General features: G+C 40.0%; 1 protein-coding gene across 1 annotated transcript; it reads left to right on the forward strand.

Annotated features, from left to right (window-relative positions):
* Window positions 1–337: 337 nt before the first annotated feature.
* On the forward strand, window positions 338–17,656 carry mfn1b (mitofusin 1b). Its single transcript, XM_044362659.1, has 18 exons — window positions 338–488; window positions 2,570–2,730; window positions 3,546–3,681; window positions 4,120–4,282; window positions 6,122–6,246; window positions 6,398–6,506; window positions 7,671–7,778; window positions 8,119–8,272; window positions 8,667–8,734; window positions 10,765–10,886; window positions 11,193–11,319; window positions 11,846–11,950; window positions 12,422–12,524; window positions 13,391–13,617; window positions 13,735–13,914; window positions 14,642–14,838; window positions 15,258–15,392; window positions 16,410–17,656. The coding sequence occupies exons 2-18, from the start codon at window positions 2,583–2,585 to the stop codon at window positions 16,477–16,479; spliced, it is 2,277 nt and encodes a 758-aa protein (XP_044218594.1). The 5' UTR covers window positions 338–488; window positions 2,570–2,582; the 3' UTR covers window positions 16,480–17,656.
* The last annotated feature ends 424 nt before the right edge of the window (window positions 17,657–18,080 follow it).

Below are 18,080 nucleotides of genomic sequence, written 5' to 3' on the forward strand. Positions count from 1 at the left end.
CACCAGATTTAAAAACTCTGTATCCTGAGAAGTACAGAGAGATTTATCTGACAGTGATAGGCTTAATCAGCATTGTGTGAACTCGTCTGGCAAGAGCTTGAATGTAACGGACGTATATTTACATGTACATTGTTCCGCCATAGACTGTAAAATCAAAGCCATAAACCAGAGTGAATCCATTGGCTTATAAAGATAGCACGGTCATTAAAAACATGAGAAAGAGGTGAACCAGTAAAATGTAAATGTTACGCAACCATATTCAAATTCTCAAACTCTCATGTCGACTGGACTCTTATTTTGACATGTTTCCGGTGATTTTCCTCTTCTTGTTATGATTAGCTTTACACTGGTGCCATTACAACAGGATAACAAACAGAAGGCTAACCCGGCTGACAGCAAGTAATCTTTCAGCGGGTAAAGGGAATCGCCGCATTGCCACCGGTTTATTTGTGTTATGAGAAGAGGACACAGGCTGTCTGAGGACTGTGGTAAGAAAGTAATACCGCTAGTTAGCTGTGCTGTTGCTATTTCACTACCGCGTTGCTGCTCGAAACGTTAAGTTAGCTAGCTTAACCTGTTAGCTTGCTTGACAGCAGCCGAAGTCCGCACGAGCCCGCTCGTTTAACATAAAATAAAATATTACTCATTTGAGTAATGTTGAGTTGAGTAATGTCAAATATATGTACCAAACATTATCTGTCTAAACATTGTGTTTTATAGTCAAGGCAACTGGAAGTTACAAGTTAAAGAGCTAATCAATGTCACTCCTGTTAACCACGTTACGGTGTCTTTACTAACAGTTAGCTGTTGGATAACTTACATCAGAGGTGGATTATGCATGTTTATAAACACCAGCCGGGTAACCAGCTTCACTGTACGTGAAACTGGTCTCACTATTACTTAACGACTGTTTCTTTTCGACCGCTCTAACATAATTTAACATAACAATATATAACTACATGCTACGCGAGTTTGGGCACATCAAAGTCATTCTGTTGAAAGTTATGTGATTACGCACTATCAACTGAGCGCATACCCGCCAATTACAATGAAGTGCTCTTGCACTCTGCTGATGATCCGATCTTCTTATTGGGGAATTTTTAACAGGTGTGTCATTTCCACACATCTGCCAAATTTGGAGCAATATGTGACCCGTTCAACCCTTAATAAAACTCTGGACCAGTGCTTTGGAAATGTGAAGGGCACTTATGTGCCCAGATGCCCCCCCCCCCCCCCCCCCCCCACCTCTAGGACTGTCTGATCATAACATCATGCATCTCTTGCCAAAGTACCGTCAAGAACTAAAAAGGAAGAAACACGTTGTTAAACACACACGGGCCTGGACAAATGGCTCAGTTGAAGAGCTGAGGGGTTGCTTTAATGCCACTTAATGGGACTTATTCCTCAATGACCAGGTCTCCTGTAATAACCCTCAACTGTTGACCTACACTATCAACAGTTATCTCAACTTCTGTGTTGACTATCATTAAAACAAAAAATGTCAGAATCTACCCTGATAGCAAATTATGGCTCAATAAAGAACTAAAGCACCATTTAAATTGGAAGAAAATGGGTTTTCTGTAGGGAGACCTTCGAAAAGTCCGATATTTGGAGAGGGAAATGAGATGCATGGATAAGAAAGCAAATGGACTACAGTACAAAGACAAGATTGAGGAGAAGCTGAGGAATGGCAATGCAAGAGATGCTTGGATGAGACTGGACACAATGATGGGAAGGAAACTCAAAGCAGCCCCTCGGTGTGATGACCCTGTTAGCCTTTCAAATGATCTGAATATGTTCTACTCTAGATGTGATAAACATGACTTCAGTGATGAATGTGACTCTGTAATTACACTTTCTCCGACTGCCTTGTCTTGAACACCGGTGTTCCACAGGAGTGTGTTTTATCTCCCATCCTGTTCTCCATATATACAAGTGAGGTAAAATATAACAACAAAGACGCCTTACTCATAAAGTATGCTGATGACACGGCCCTGGTGGCCTGCCTGTGGGATGTCAACAGCCCTTCCTACTCTCAGCACATCAACCACCTTGCCACCTGGTTTGACAGCAGCTTCCTTGACCTTAATGTCAGTAAGACCAAGGAGCTGTGTCTTGGAGGTAGGATGGGAGCAGACAGCATAGTCTTAAAACCTGCTATCATGAAGGGGCAAGGAGTGGAGCAGGTCACTCACTTTAAATGTTTGGGAACAATCACTGACAATAAACTCACCTTCCAGACTAACACAGACTCCATTTACAACAAGGCGAGACTCAGGAAACTGAGGAGCTTCAATGCCAGCAAACACACCCTGACCAACTTAACACATCTCTTGCAATGTACTGAAAATAAGCAGCTTTAATATAGATCTGAACCATTCAGCTTAGAGTTAAAAGTCTGACAGTTCATAAGATCACACCCTTCTCAGACATGCAAACGCTTTCAGTTTTGCAATGACGGTTCGATGAATAATGCAGTTACTACTGTAACCTACATGTCCTCTGATATAACTTTGTCTTCATGCTGTGCCCTTTTTTGACCCTTTTTTTGACCCCTCTCTGTCTCCAGATTGAGATCCACCATGGCTGCAGCCCCTCCACTCACACGGTCAGATTCAGCTCGGGGAGACTTTTCCCCTCTGAAGCACTTTGTTGTGGCTAAGAAGAAGATAAGCGATGTGTTTGAGCAACTACTGAATTACGTGAAAGAGACTTCTGAGTTTGTAGAAGGTGAGATTATTTTGCTTATTGTTTATCATCTGTCAAGTCAGCAATATCAGGCCAGTGAAAGGAGGTGTTGTGTTTCTCTAATCTGTGTGTGTGTTGACAGAAACCTCTGAGAATAAAGCTTTGGTCAAGATCAATAGTTGGATATTCCAGCTTAATGTCAGTTGATGGTGTAGGAATCCTGGACATATCTCTAATAAAAGTTACCTATTAACATTTTATGGTTAAATGATTACTTTATTGTTCATTACTGTAAATCCTACCTTTCCATTTTTCAGTGAATAATCCTACACACATCTTGAAAGTAAGGTAGCTCTTCTCTTAAAGTAGTCTCTCTTTTTTGACAAAATGTCAGTCCTTAAAGGTATTAAAAATAGTTTAGAGCTGCATCCAACAATTATTTTAAATTTTGATTAATCTGCTGACTTCTTTCTTCATTAAATGTTTTTTTCATATCAGAAAACATTGAAACATGCTGATCACAGTTTCCGAGGTGACGTCTTAACTCAAAGATATTCAGTTCAGTATCACATAACCAAAAGAAAAGCCGCAAATTCTCACATTTTACAAGCTGAAACCTGAGAGTGCTTGAAAATGACCTAAATGATTATTCAATTTACAAAACAGTTGCTGGTTTATTTCCTGTCAACTGACTAATCGGTGGATCATTTTAGACCTTAATAAAGAGATTACAGAAACAGTTGTGTACTCTGGTTTTTTACAATGACAGATTAAACAGTAGGGAGTGTTTAATTTATGGGAAAGTCATTATCACAGGTGTGTCTCTCTCATGCTGTATGACTTTGTGTGTTGAACAGAAACCTGTGAGAATAAAGCTTTGGAGAAAATTGCAAGTCAGGATCAAAAGTTGGAGATTCAGTCGTATGCTGACAAGCTGGCTGTCATTAAGGAGGTGCTGGCACGCAGACACATGAAGGTCGCCTTCTTTGGCAGGTAAAATAATCCGTATACATTCATATTGTTTTTAACTTTTAAGGATGTGTCTGAGATTTCCTACGTCATCAGTGAGTTGTTGTTTGTTTTTATCTTTGTTTTGGTGGATTATTTATGTCTGATTAGTAGCATTCTATGCACTGGTGTGCCGTTACTATTGTACAAGCACTTCCTGTATATAAAATGTAAGATTAATATTTATATGCTTTGTTGTCAATGCTCAACAAGCCAAAAAAAATGCTGATAATAAAAAAAAAAATCAGTTGGCAAGTGAGTACAGGCTTAACATTACACCTGCACCAGTAAAATGTATTCCAATACATTATAAACATTTCACTGGTGCTTTACTAAGTCTGAATCGTTAGTTGTCGCCTAAGGCCAGTTCAAATATGAGCAAATGATTTGTATGTACTCAGTGACTGTTTTGTTTGTTTTTAGGACCAGTAATGGTAAAAGCACAGTGGTCAACGCCATGCTGAGGGACCGTGTTCTGCCCAGCGGTATCGGCCACACCACCAACTGCTTCCTGAGCGTCGAGGGCACTGACGAAGACAAGGCCTACCTCAAGACTGAGGGCTCTGAGGAGGAGAAGAGCATCAAGGTAAATGTTGTTCTAATAACTGTCACTGTTGTTTTTAGAGCTGTTGATTCTTAATTAACTGTTTTATGAGCACGCCATATACGCCTTCGTATATTTACACATTTTGATAACGGACAACACTGTTGCACAAATTGTTCTTTACTAAAAACTACTGAGCATCTCTGCAAGAGTGATTGAAGTCTAAGCTTTACAAAGACACGCTGGAATTCAGCCATGTTCACTAATCAGACCATCTGTCGCCTTTGATCACGTGTTGTCCAATTACATTGATACTGTATGTTGAGTAAATTAAGGGCTGATGTGCTTACTTGCGTTTCTCTGTTGACTGCTTGGTGCCAGCCCCAGTAAACTTCTTCAGCTTTGACTTTTAACATGGTAATAGTATGGGTGATGGGCTTAAAGATTGTTGCTGTTGTGGGAGTGTTGTTGTACTCAAATAGGTAACGTGTTTAAAGATACAAGCTAATATAGATCCTCCTGACCCTGAAAACAGAGCCATGCTCATATCTTAGTCCTGATTCTTCTACAAGAGATATTAAAAGTTGTAGTTAGTAACATACATCTATTTAATTAATTTATTCACGAAAGGCAATAAAAGTTTGTAATCTAATGAAAGAGTAACAGAAAGTGTACATAAAAAAGAGCGGGATTAAAAAGACCTAAAGCATTAATAAGTGTGTACTCTCAGAACTTGGATGTCCCCATCATTTAAATGCTAACTTGTCCTCTCTACCTGTCAGCTGTATTGTCAGCATAGAAAAGTTTTTGATTTGGCTGTTGGGTCTTGTTGATTTCTCTCCCTGTCAACAGCAGAGAATATAGTCAAACCCAGCACATGCTACCTGAACCTGCTGCCATGTGTTCATTGACACAGTAATGCAGGATGTTTATCGCGGTGTCAGGTGCCTGAAATATGAGCTGTATGTGGGAGACTTCACTGTCTCTTCATTTAGCTCGCTGAACTGAATGAAGTTGCTGAAGTTGATTTAAGAAAAAGTGAATATTAATTCCCCGAGGGTTTTGTTGTTATGCACACACAGAGCCCACAACACCAGGATGCATATTTGCACACATCAGCAGTGGAATAACTTAAAACTACCTTAGAATAGTTCCACATAGGTGGACTCATGTTCAAAGAGTCATGTGTGTTAATTTATCAGGAGCTTTTGACATCAGAAGGGCTCCGGAGGCCCAGATAATTGAAGTTGTAATAAATGTCAAAGAATGAAATGCTTCAGAACAGAAAATGTACACTATTTTTATTGAACATAGATATAAATAGATAATACAACATGGGGAGAGGGGAGGGAATGTTCCCATTCGCTCACCACGAGCTCCAGTCAGCTGCTCAACGTGGAGGAAGTGCGCATGTTTGTGTTCGTCTTGATTATTATGGACAATTTGAAATTTCAGCCGCCGCATTCATCATTTAGCAGCGTCGTTGTTGAAAGCATATAGGGGGAAACCCTGTAATTTAATACATTTCTAATTAAATGAAATTAAATTATTTGCTCTTATGTAAATTCTACCTTTCAGTTTTTAAAAGTGAAGTAAGGAGGCGGATAATCCCATATACAATACATCTTGAAAATATGGAAGCCGTCCTTAAAACACAGTAAAATTGGAGGGAAAAAAGTGTAAAAAAATGCTTTACAGAATACAAAGTGATAAAAGAAATAGGAAAATTGCCAAGCGTCAATAGTAGGTCATTTTTATTTCATAGTTATTTCAGAAGTTTGTGATGTTAACAGGATTATAACACACATAGTTTCAAAATGCATTCACAGCAAAGAGAAGTTCTTAACAACCATAACATCTCTGTTTCCAAACCCTCTGCAGACTGTAAACCAGCTGGCTCATGCACTCCACATGGATGAGAGTCTCGATGCCGGCTGTCTCGTCCGTGTGTTTTGGCCAAAGACCAAGTGTGCTCTGCTCCGAGATGACCTGGTGCTTGTAGACAGGTAACACAATCCCTCAACGTTTGACAGTTTGCAGGTCTTAAAAAAGTTGGTAACTGATAAGCCCAGGTGATGTGCTGGAGAAGTCCATGTATGACTTTACATTTTGTAGATTTTATGTATTTGACTTCTTGAAGTCTCTTCCTCTCACTAGCCCGGGGACAGATGTCACATCACAGCTGGACAGCTGGATTGACAAGTTTTGCCTGGATGCTGATGTCTTTGTGCTGGTGGCCAACTCTGAATCCACACTCATGAACACGGTAATTACACTAATAACGCTGACAATAAAGCTGTACTTTCATTTGCATGTACAGCCACAGAATATCTATCAGCTAGAGGACAGTTTGCATGAATGATTGATTAAAGGATTCTTTGTGATTCGGATCTGTCTAGTGATGTTATCTGTTTGAGATTGGTGTCATTACACTGTATGATTACAGAGCTGAACACATGGGTAAAAGCATCCATGTAGTTGTTGTTTTGGGTATTTTTTTCATCATATGTTCTTACAAATATATAATATAATGTCAGGTTGTGGGAAAATCTGTAGCAGCAATGTTTATTTGGAAGATAAAGACATCATTTCATATATATTCATCACTGTACATCTGTTTCATAAGAAAAAAAAGAATGTTGATAGTTTAGCTGTAGTTAGTTGACCTTAAGGCGATTGTAATATAATTATTTCATCACTCAAATGGTTGTAACTAACAAATACACACCACAATAGCAAGCAAAGTAAACTTTCAGTTAGTAACTAAAGTGTACTATAAATTGGCCAGTGTGTATGTTTCCTATACTGAGCTGATTACAAAGCAGAGAATAATGTGGCTGCCTGTGTTTGCATCCAACAACACACAGGCCCCACTTTAGTTTCTGTCTGCACAGGCATTCATGCAATGTGAAGCTGGACACAGTCAATCACAGAGCTCCTTAAGCCGGCAGCAGCTCTTAAAGGGGAAGCACACACACATTCCTCTTTGGGTTTAGAAAACAAGGCCGGGCTCTGGTGCTGTTTGTGGGCATGTAAATAATGGAAGATAGTGAAGTAGCACAAAATGCTTCATGTGCCAGTCAGAGCTTGAATTCTGGCAGCGCAGGCAAAACGCACATTTTTTTAAGCATGTTGCAACACTGATTTTGCTCTCCTGGTCTAAATGAATAACAAAAACATGCAGAAACTAGTGTTGTATGTAGCAGTATAGCTACTTAACTGAATTTAACTCAAAAAATAACTTATTGTCAAACTTCTATGTTATATTTTTTATTCAACATTATGATCTCGCATGAGGCTATTTCTTGAAAATTAATATATTATAAGAGAAAAAGAGAAAATAGAGGTATTAAATGTTTTTTTTCCCACTGCATTGAGGATCATAACTGACAACTTTCACCCTTCTCTTGTTTACTCCTCCGCCATCTAGGAAAAGCACTTTTTTCACAAAGTGAACGAACGTTTGTCAAAGCCCAACATTTTCATCCTAAACAACCGCTGGGACGCCTCAGCGAACGAACCAGAATACATGGAGGATGTGAGTCAAGCATCTGTTGTATCCGTCTCATATTGTTGTTGAAGAATGTGTAAGACTTATTGTTTGTACAGATTTTCACAAAATAATACAGAGATCATTGAATTGAACTGATTTTCAGCTGGAAACCTGAAAACTTTGGCACAAGAAGCAAAACTATCTGCATGATTAGATTCCACTAGGATTAAGTAAAAATATATATATATATTTTGGTGAGCTGACCACACTAAAGTACAGAACGTTTGTCCTGCAATTTGTATTTTTATCATGCATATTATTGATTTTTTTTTTTTTCATTTTAAACTAAAAATAGTGAGCCCTAAAAATTCACCTCCTCCTTTAGGTGAGGAAGCAGCACACAGACCGTTGTGTGAACTTCCTGGTTGATGAGCTGAAGGTTGTGGACCGTGACCAGGCACCCAATCGCATCTTCTTCGTGTCCGCCAAAGAGGTCCTCAATTCCCGCATGCAGCGCGCGCAGGGCATGCCCGAAACAGGTGATGTTTCAGATTATAGCTGATGCTGTATTTGTGTTCAAGGAGCAGGATTGGGATCATTCACAGCCAGTATATGCTGTTTACATGGAACTTGGATACAGTGTTCATAAACCTATTTATGTGCAGTCATCCACATTCTGGTAATTTTAATTAAATTTTTGTGTGTTTTTTTTTTTTTTTTTACTAATTTGGGAAATTGATAGGAAGCACTGAACAGCATTCATGTTACAAAGGAATGAACGATAATCAAAACAGTGTTTACAGTAATAAAAAAGAACCAATAATAAAATCAATGTAATGATAAAATCAATGGTCAAAAAGGTAAAACAAGGCAATAAATCAATGTGTATGTGTGCAGTGGTTTTACATCTAATGTGATCATTTCATCCAACAGGTGGAGCCCTGGCTGAGGGCTTCCAGGAGAGACTGAAGGAGTTTCAGAGCTTTGAGAGGAGGTTTGAGGTTTGTGTCTGCGTGTCAATGTCCTCCCAATGTCATCCGATAAAGTTATTCCAAGTTAACAAAGCAAAATCTATTAAAAAAAGGAGGCAATTTTCAAAGGGTTAGGCCTATATTTGATTAGATACTGATATATTTGCTACCAGAAAGACAACTTATTAGGTATAATCCTGAGATAAAAGCAGTGTGAAGTCAACTCAAGCCAAAACAGCAAGTAACACCAATGAGAAGGTCATAAATCCCTCCAGAATACCACATTAAGACACCAAGACCTTGAGGATCAGCATAGAAAAATTCATGCTATGATTTGATATTAAAAACTTTTGACAGAGATTTCTGTAAGAATTGCAATTTTCGGCGATTGGATGGCAAGCACCTCTGTTCTGGAAATTGCTCAGAAACCCCCTTATTGTCAATATACCTAGCAAAGCCATACATCCGGTGAATGCCTGAGGTCTCTGGTTTGTGGTTGTAAAGTTTCATGAGGCTGTGATTATCCTAGAGGTTACAATAAATCATTTTATACAGTGAGGTCAAGTTTCAAAAAATGATCTCACTACAATGAAATGACTACTTTGGAGACTAACATCATCACACATGAATACAATTGAGTTCATTGAATCCACAAGAGTCTCATCTTCCCAGTCATACCAAATTTATGCAATTCCAAGACTGTTTAGGGACCCCAGTATGCAGAAATATTCAAACACACCGTTTTTAGAATAGGTGAAAGTAACATATTTACTGCATGCAAAAAACTGCATGGTTTTTGTCCAAAACTGTATGGGATTAGTATAAAGTGGGCATGTCTGTAAAGGGGAGACTTGTGGGTACCCATAGAACCCATTTTCATTAAGATATTTTGAGGTGAGAGGTCAAGGGACCCCTTTGAAAATGGCCATGCCAGTTTTCCCTCAACAATATTTAGCCTAACTTTAGAGCTTTGTTATTTAGCCCCCTTCCTGACATGTTAATGGTTGTTACCAGTGGATGCCTTAGGTTGTCTAGTTTCATAATGGTACCAGTATCTCCACTCTAGCTTTAAAACTGGGCCCGCTGCAGCCTCTGAAAGACAGTAATGTCAACCATGGACGCCGGTGAAACAATGAAGATGTGTGTGTGTGTGTGTGTCTGTGTGTCTGTGTGTCTGTGTGTGTGTGTGTGTGTGTGTGTGTGTGTGTGTGTGTGTGTGTGTGTGTGTTTGTTTGTTTGTTTGTCAGAGCCTGTGTTTGTGATTATTGTACACTGGAAAGACATTAAATAAGATGAGAGACACAACCAAAGTCCTTCTCCTAACAGTAAGCTGGCCTAAGCAGTCAACTACTCGCGTCGTGCTTACTGCTTAGGTTTCAACAACAACCACAGTTTCAAACAGGATCCTCTAGAGACCAATCACTGTGCCTTTTCCATCAACCTGCGTCTTCATTGCTGAAGTCTAGATTCACTTAGGCGAGGACATCCGTTTGTTTCTGTTCACCTTTTGATTTTGTTCTGTCCAACTGATTGTCAAACTTTCTTTGTATTTCTGTGTGTTGTTGCACCTTGTTGAGATGCTTTGCGTTTAACTGAACAGGCCTGAATTGTGTCATACTGGGAGGAAATTATGATCAGACCTAAGTGATCAGAAGATTCATGATACTATGAAATAAATAGGTGTAGTTCTTTAACATGAGATAATATAATTTATCCCAAAATGGCACAATGTTCCTATTTTCACTTTCATGCATATTTTGTTATTTTCTTCCACTTGCATTCTTGGTTGTATTCACTTGTTATGTTTTTTTATGATTTTGCCCCACCAACACATTACTGTGACTTAACAAAACGAGGGCTGCGGGGACGCAAGATGCACACACTGCTGCTGTCATTTTCACACCTGTGTTTCCATTTCTTCACTTCTCCTAAGTTCAAAGTAGCAGGTGTCTATCTTGTCCTCTGTTTGTCCCCCGGTAGCGTGCGAGTTCATGCACCCTATCCAGCAGCAGCAGTCCCTGTAACTGTCACAGTAACTTGTGTGTTATATGGCCTCGTAGGAGTGTATCTCGCAGTCAGCAGTGAAAACAAAGTTTGAGCAGCACACTATCAGGGCCAAGCAGATCACAGAAAAAGTCAAGAGCATCATGGACGCCATCAACATCGAGGCGGCAGAGAAGAGGTGGGTGTCTCTTTCCTACTCTTTCAGTTGGAGAGATGGATTTTGGAAGTCTGATTTTAGTGATAATGTCGAAATGATATTGTCTCCTTTTATTAACGCCATGAAGGGCTTGTAGAGGTAAACGTGAAACTTCTGAGAAAATAAATGTAGGTGTAACAAGCTTTTAATGACAAGTTGGAAATATGCTAATAAATAAGTAGATTTTACTTTGTAGTCTGTTGCACTTTTTGTATTTTTACCTTTTTTAATTTGATCATCTGCTAGTTTGTGACTTTATATCCTGTTTGGTTGGTGTGGTGCTTTCAGAGTGGCTGCACTGGAGGACAGAGAGTATCAGATGGACCGGCTGGAGTTTGTCAAGAATCAGCTCAACTTGCTGATCGATGACATCAAGAAGAAGATCAAGGCCATCAGTGAGAATGTGGAGTCTAAGGTAATGAGGGAGACAACTGGTCACACCTGTTTTATGGCGCATGGATTTCAAAAACAGTCTTAAAGGTAGATGCTCCATAAGACAAGACCAGTATTTGGTGTGGTGGTGGCTCTCAAGCCTGAGACCTGATTCAGACACAAAAGTCCTGGGGCCAGATGCATAAATGATGTGTACACACAAAAACCATGCATACGCCATTTTCCGCACATAAACTGGGATTTATGAATGTAAGACATTGTTTGTTTAGGTTGATAACCAGCTGCACTGATTGTGTGATTGCGTGTCATGCATTTATTGCTAATAGTGGGAGTGGAAATGAGGCGTGTGCCCAGTTCCTCAATGACTGAGATGTATAAAACAGAACCATGCATACGCACAGCTTTATAAATCTAAGGAAAAGAATGCGTGTGCGTTTTTCTGGCTTTGTGTGTACACACAGTTTTAGTCATGAATCTACACAGAGTTTTATGCATCTGGCCCCTGATGTGCTATAGCTGCCTGATGACTCTGGTTGTGCTTCACTCAGGTGTCCAACGCCATGGGAGAGGAGATCGGCCGTCTCCATGTGATTGTCGATGAGTTCCACGCAGACTTCCATCCTTCACCTCATGTTCTCAAAATCTACAAGTCTGTAAGTAGAGGCACAGCGTTAAAACCGTGATTTCCATACATTAGGGTCAGATTTTCCTTGTATACATATGCCACCCTCTCTCAAGACAAGACGAGACAAAAAGTGTGATACTGGTTTTCGCAGGTCAAATATAATTTTTTGCTAATAGACTAATAAAGGACATCATCTAATTGGCTTATTTACTGTATTTTGGTTATAAAGTGTCTAATTTAACATATTCAGTTTCCTTGTAAATACAGTAAAAACAATAATAGTCATATTCACAACGCATCAAACAACAGGTATCATACTTCAGTCCTGTCAGTATGACACTACCTATATGATAAAAATAAACTACACTGTGTAGTTATCAGCTAATTGCACCAATTTATCACCCTCGCACTAGAGTGTCAGTGAGACATGTACTCTGGCCTCTCTTTTTCATTGGCTGCTTTCCCTGTGACCTCTGACCCCTGTTGTGTGTTTTTGCAGGAGCTGCTGTCTCATGTGGAGGAAGGGATGGGCAAGAATCTGGCCTTCCGCTGCTCTGACGCCGTCAACGTCTCTGTCCAGTCCTCTCAGAAATACATGATGGGTAATTTGAACAATGATTCCACCTATTGATGTTTCAGTTGTCTCAAAGCTTACAAGAACAAATCTGTCAGCACGTACTTTTGGTCTCAGCCTGTATTTGTTCTGCTGAACCAAGAATGTTGAAATGATAAAATAAGAAAGCCTTGCATCTAATAATAAAAGACCTCAAGCTGCGATTAGATCCTTCCCTCAAAACCTTTCTTTGGATAAGACGCCAAATAAAGTTATCATATTGTAATAGAAAATTGACGTCAGCCCAGATTTCCAGTCCACCATTGTTTATTCACTCAATCGCTCATTCAGAGACGGTTTCTAAAGTTAGTCAAAACCTTTGGGCACTCGGGCTACGGTCTGCAACACCCAGCGCCCTGCTATATTTACCCTCCTCGCTGAATGCCATCATCCCATGCCCCATTATGCTGCAAATGCGTCACTGCATCAGGCACGCATGCAAGCTGTGATCAGTGGCAGTGATGTTGAAAAGGTGTTAATGTGCCCTCCGATGAAAAGGCTTCAGGGGCTGTTATGAAATTGTGGTGTGATTTTTCTTTTTTCTTTTTTTTTTTTGGTTATTCAGGCAATGGGCCAATTTAAATTAAATGTATTTTATTTATTGACTCTGGTGATATGTTGTGGCAGTGTTCCTAGTTTTCATTTTTTTTTGGGCCATAAAAAAGATAAAATGCATCTTTAAGTTGAAGTATAAAAGTTTAATATACTAGAGTCAAAAATAAAATTACTCTCTTTGACCTTGTGCATTAGCATAAGGAAATACAAAGGAAACTACAATTATTCCCATGACTGCTTTTGATTTTCTTACTGCGACTCTTTAATTCTCACCCTCTGTGTTTCCTCTTCTCTCTCCAGAGAGCATGCTCCCTCTGCTTCCCGCCGGGGTCCAGGGCCAAATGCACATGCTGGTGCCCAGCAGGAAGTTCGACCTGAGTTACGACCTGAACTGTGCCACACTTTGCAGTGACTTTCAGGAGAACATTGAGTTTCAATTTTCATTGGGCTGGACATCGTTAGTCCACCGCTTCCTGGGATCTGTCAATGCAGAGAGAGCACTCAAACTGGTGGACCAGAACTTCCAGGTACAGACTGGAGAGATGGAAAAAAAAGTGAAAGTAAAAAAAGTCAGATTTGGGAAAGTGATGAGATTTTCTCACTGTGTAAAGGTCTTATACTGTACCTCTGTTGTCATTACTCAGGCCTCTCGACCAGCGTTGCCCCTGGCCGTCACGCCCTCCTCAGGGCCCCCCTCAACTGTAGCCCCACCCAACCATGAGACAGCCCTCATGACCCAGGAAGACCTGATGGTAGCCATGGCAAGCAACGTTGCATCCCTCACCTCCCGCACATCAATGAGTGCTATTATTGTTGGAGGAGTGGTATGTTATTTCCAAATTTCTTTGTACTTCTGAGATAGATGTATTTATATAGTTTAACAAAATGTCCTTAAGAGAGCTTCTTTTGGGGCGGGGGGTTGCTGTGCAGAACACGGGAGAGCAGCCAGTCATTTTTACATTCTCCGTTTCTCTGTTTAGTGTCGTCAGGCTAAACCATTGTTGCTAACTTCGGGGCTAACCCCCTTCACTTTTCTAGCAGTTGGGGAAACAACAGACGAGACTTTTCTTTGTCTTGAGAAACTGCAGCATTTATTAACTGACACACTGTAGTCTGTACTGTACATTTACTACCAGACTGACAAATTTCTTTTAACCTTTCCCTCTGCTCCGCTCGCAGTCATGTCACTTTTCTTCTGCTCACACACACTCAACCACACACTCGTTGCACACACACATTACGCACTGCCCTATCCCTTAAAAGGAGCTACGCTACCAAGGGTTTCCCAGGCAACGACACAGAGGTTGACTCACATTTCGGAACAGCACTGCACAGAGACTCCTCCGAAACACTATTGATTCCTGAATTAATGGATATTTGGTGTTATTTTTGGCATTAAAAAGATATTTTTTGGCCTGGCAGGGCTTCTCGCTGACCTGGCTGCCCGCCAGGCCTGTACAACTATACTGGAAACACTGCAAATACTTGTCCCTGAAAACTGTATTTGTAAATAGAGGTGTCAATCTGTGTTGTCTTTTTTTTCTTTCTTAGGTGTGGAGAGCCGTTGGCTGGAGACTAATCGCCCTGTCTACCTCACTCTATGGCTTACTGTACTTGTATGAGAGACTCACCTGGACCACAAAGGCAAAGGAGCGCACTCTGAAGCGCCAGTTTGTGGACTACGCAACCGAGAAGCTGCAGCTCATCATCAGCTTTACTAGCGCTAACTGTAGCCACCAGGTCCAACAGTAAGTCCTTATACAGTACCATTTGATAGCACAACTTTTAGATCACTTCTATTAGATCTGTCACTCAAATCAGATATAATGTGATGTGCGCACTGTGGGCCAATTTAAGCTGATTTTCCGGCAGTTCAGTCAGTGTGTATTGATTTATACAGATATTAAAGATTGTATTTCTCTATAATCTGTATTTATCGGAAGAAATGACAGTGTATTTAAGGGTGGATTCATCCTAAAACATGCATCACATTCAGTCTAATAATATTTTATTTTTACATAAAATGCTAATTTCTCTGAACATTTTATACATCAAACAACACACACACACTGAGCCCTACACCTCCCACCTCACCCATACCCCACCTAGCCTTCCCCTCTGGGCTAAATAAATAAGCAGTGCGACGCTGTGCCCTCTGTGTTGCCAGGGAGATGGCGGCGACCTTTGCTCGGCTCTGTCAGCAGGTGGACCAGACGCAGAAAGAGCTGGAGGCAGAAATCCGCCAACTGACAGCCAAGATAGATCAGCTGGAGACCGTCCAGAGCCGCTCCAAGAGCCTGAGGTCAGTCCGGCTCCTTCTCTTATTGGGGGCAACGTGAAGGGTACACAATTGAGGGGGAAAGAGAGATTAGATGAGTGTTAATCATCTAGGAAGATCTTGTCTGGGGAAAATAAGTGAATGAATGAATACTAGAGGACTAGCAAACTTTTCAAGAGTTGGAAATGATGTGTCTCTCCAAAAAAAGGACAGAGGTGTTTTTGCTGTTTCAAGCTTTCAGTTTTACTTTAAAACCCTCATCAGGAGCAGGTAAAGGTTACCAGGTATTGTCTGTTGTTTCTTCACACCTTTACCTGCTCCTGATGATGGCTTAAGTAAAGTAAACACAAAAGCTTGAAACTTGGCAAAATTGCTTTTTAATGAAGAATGTGAGAAACTAAAAGACAACAGTGCTGGACATACAAGTTTTAGGCAAGTCAGGAAAGCCTGAACAGTTATTATTTTACTATTTCCTGTTCTTAAAGGGGTTGGGAACTTGGAGTGTATATGTTTGGTAAGTTCAGTCAGTCATGATAAACATATGAATGCTAATCTTGTGATACCTGTTGTATAGTGCAGCTTTATCATCATATATGATTGACGTTAACTCCTCAAATGCAGTTTATAAGTTTAAGTCTCGAAAATGTATTAAATTTTAAAGCACCTACACACATTGTCCACCTACTCAGGTGTTTTCATTTATGTTTACTGATTAGACCTCCTCACAAACTGCACATGATTGACATCTAACTCACTCTTTTGTTACTTTTGTTGCACCTATTAGGGTCGGACAGCTTACACTGTTATCCTTCTTATAAGTACAAAGAGTTTGGTGACATCAATCATGTAATTCTCTACGTAGCTTCACCCAACTTTTACCTGACTGGAGGTCAGATCAGCCATGATAATTAAGAACACCCATATAGGTGTGCAGGGCCTTTAAAATGAATGTAAATGAATCTTACATAAAGCAATAGTGATACTTGACAAGTGTTTTCCTGCATTTAGTCCAAATCTAATATGTGTTTCTGTTCTCTGCAGACATAAAGCCACAGAGCTGGAGAGACAGCTGGAGGTATTCACAAACCAGTATCTGCAGCCTCAGCAGTGAAGCTGCTCCTCTTCATCACTCATAAAGCCATAGAGCTGGATAGACAGCTGGAGGTGTTCACAAGTCAGTATCTGCAGCCTCAGCAGTGAAGCTGCTCCTCTTCATCACTCCACAGTTTGGTTCATGTTGAGCCCATCATTCCTCAGCCGGGCGCCACCTCATCGGGCCAAGTTTTCCTCCTCACCTGAATGACACCGCGGTTTCTGTGCGGGCGGTAGTGTTGAAAAGAGTCTATCAACAGAGAAGAAATCAAATAGCCGATTTGATAATCAGTGAAATGTTAGTCATCCATTTGGCAAGAATACCAAAACTCTGCCGCTGAAGTAAAGATTCAGTCACTTTCTATTTCATTTGTGGGTTTTTTTGTTTTTGTTTTTCTTATGGTCATGACACATTATCAGTTTCACCATTTCTCTTTCATTTATGGGCCTTTGTCATTATTTTTTGACATTTTGTAGATGAATCAATCAATAAAAAAAAAGATAATTGTCAGTTTCAGTCATGGTGGACGGAGAAGAGTGAAGGCCCAGACACGACAGTATTTCCCCTCCTCCTCCTCTCCACTGCAGCCAGACAGGCGCTTCACAAGCTGCAGTGAACAAACTGTAGAACAAAACTGCCTGCAACACAAACAGACTTGGACCTATGGTGTGCAAAGACACTCCACAAGGAGGCAGTATAATGAAGGCTACCGGTCGGGTGCTATATTTTGACACTAACGTGCTTCTCACTGTGAATATGCCTTTTTTGACTAACTTTTGTGGAGCAAATGGAGTTTGTGTGTCTTTGAGATTCTATATGTAAATGTTCAGGCACATGATCTACTGTATGTTAGCATCAAAAAATAAATATGTTTAATAATGAAAGAACAGATTTGTTTTGTGAATTATAAGACTCTAGTTCAAATTCACTGAGGGAAAAAAATAACTAGGAAGGGAAAGCATGTCTTTAAAATACTGTAGGTTCATGTTCTATTTTTTAGCAATCCAAACTGTATAGATTAAAGGCTTTGGAAAATCTCCTATATTTTATAATATCCTGTTATTTATACCCATTAGACCTACAGTATAATGATGATTACACCAATCTGCACTTTGTAAAACCTTTTTTTCTTTCTTGAATGTGTTGAAATACCTCTGGATTTGCTAGACTGTATTAAATCTGCCACAACCTAAAACAGACGTTTTTGTGCATTTCTTTGATCTTTCCAGAACAGTTTGAACTGAGCGTCTGATGTCTTGCATCTGATGATTGAAAAAACAGTTGAACGTTTATTATGCAATGGCTTCACATTATGACTTCAACAATCTATAATGTGCTTTACTCATTGCAGAAGTTTCATCAGATGTGAAGCACCTCAGAACTGCTTGTTAAACTTATATTTTACAAGACAGGAACTGTCAATAAAGGCAAATGTTTGGTTTTTATAGGTACGTCTGTCAGCCTGCAGGCAGTGATTCTTACAGCATTTTTAGCCAAAACCATAAAGAAATCTAACATCAGTGGATATTAATAAGGCGACTCAAATATAAATACAGTTCAAATTTTGGTTGAACTTTTTTTTTTACACTTGTATTTCCCTAATAATTAACTCCTTGCTT

Source organism: Thunnus albacares, chromosome 9 (assembly GCF_914725855.1).
Source record: "Thunnus albacares chromosome 9, fThuAlb1.1, whole genome shotgun sequence".
NCBI lineage: Eukaryota > Metazoa > Chordata > Actinopteri > Scombriformes > Scombridae > Thunnus > Thunnus albacares.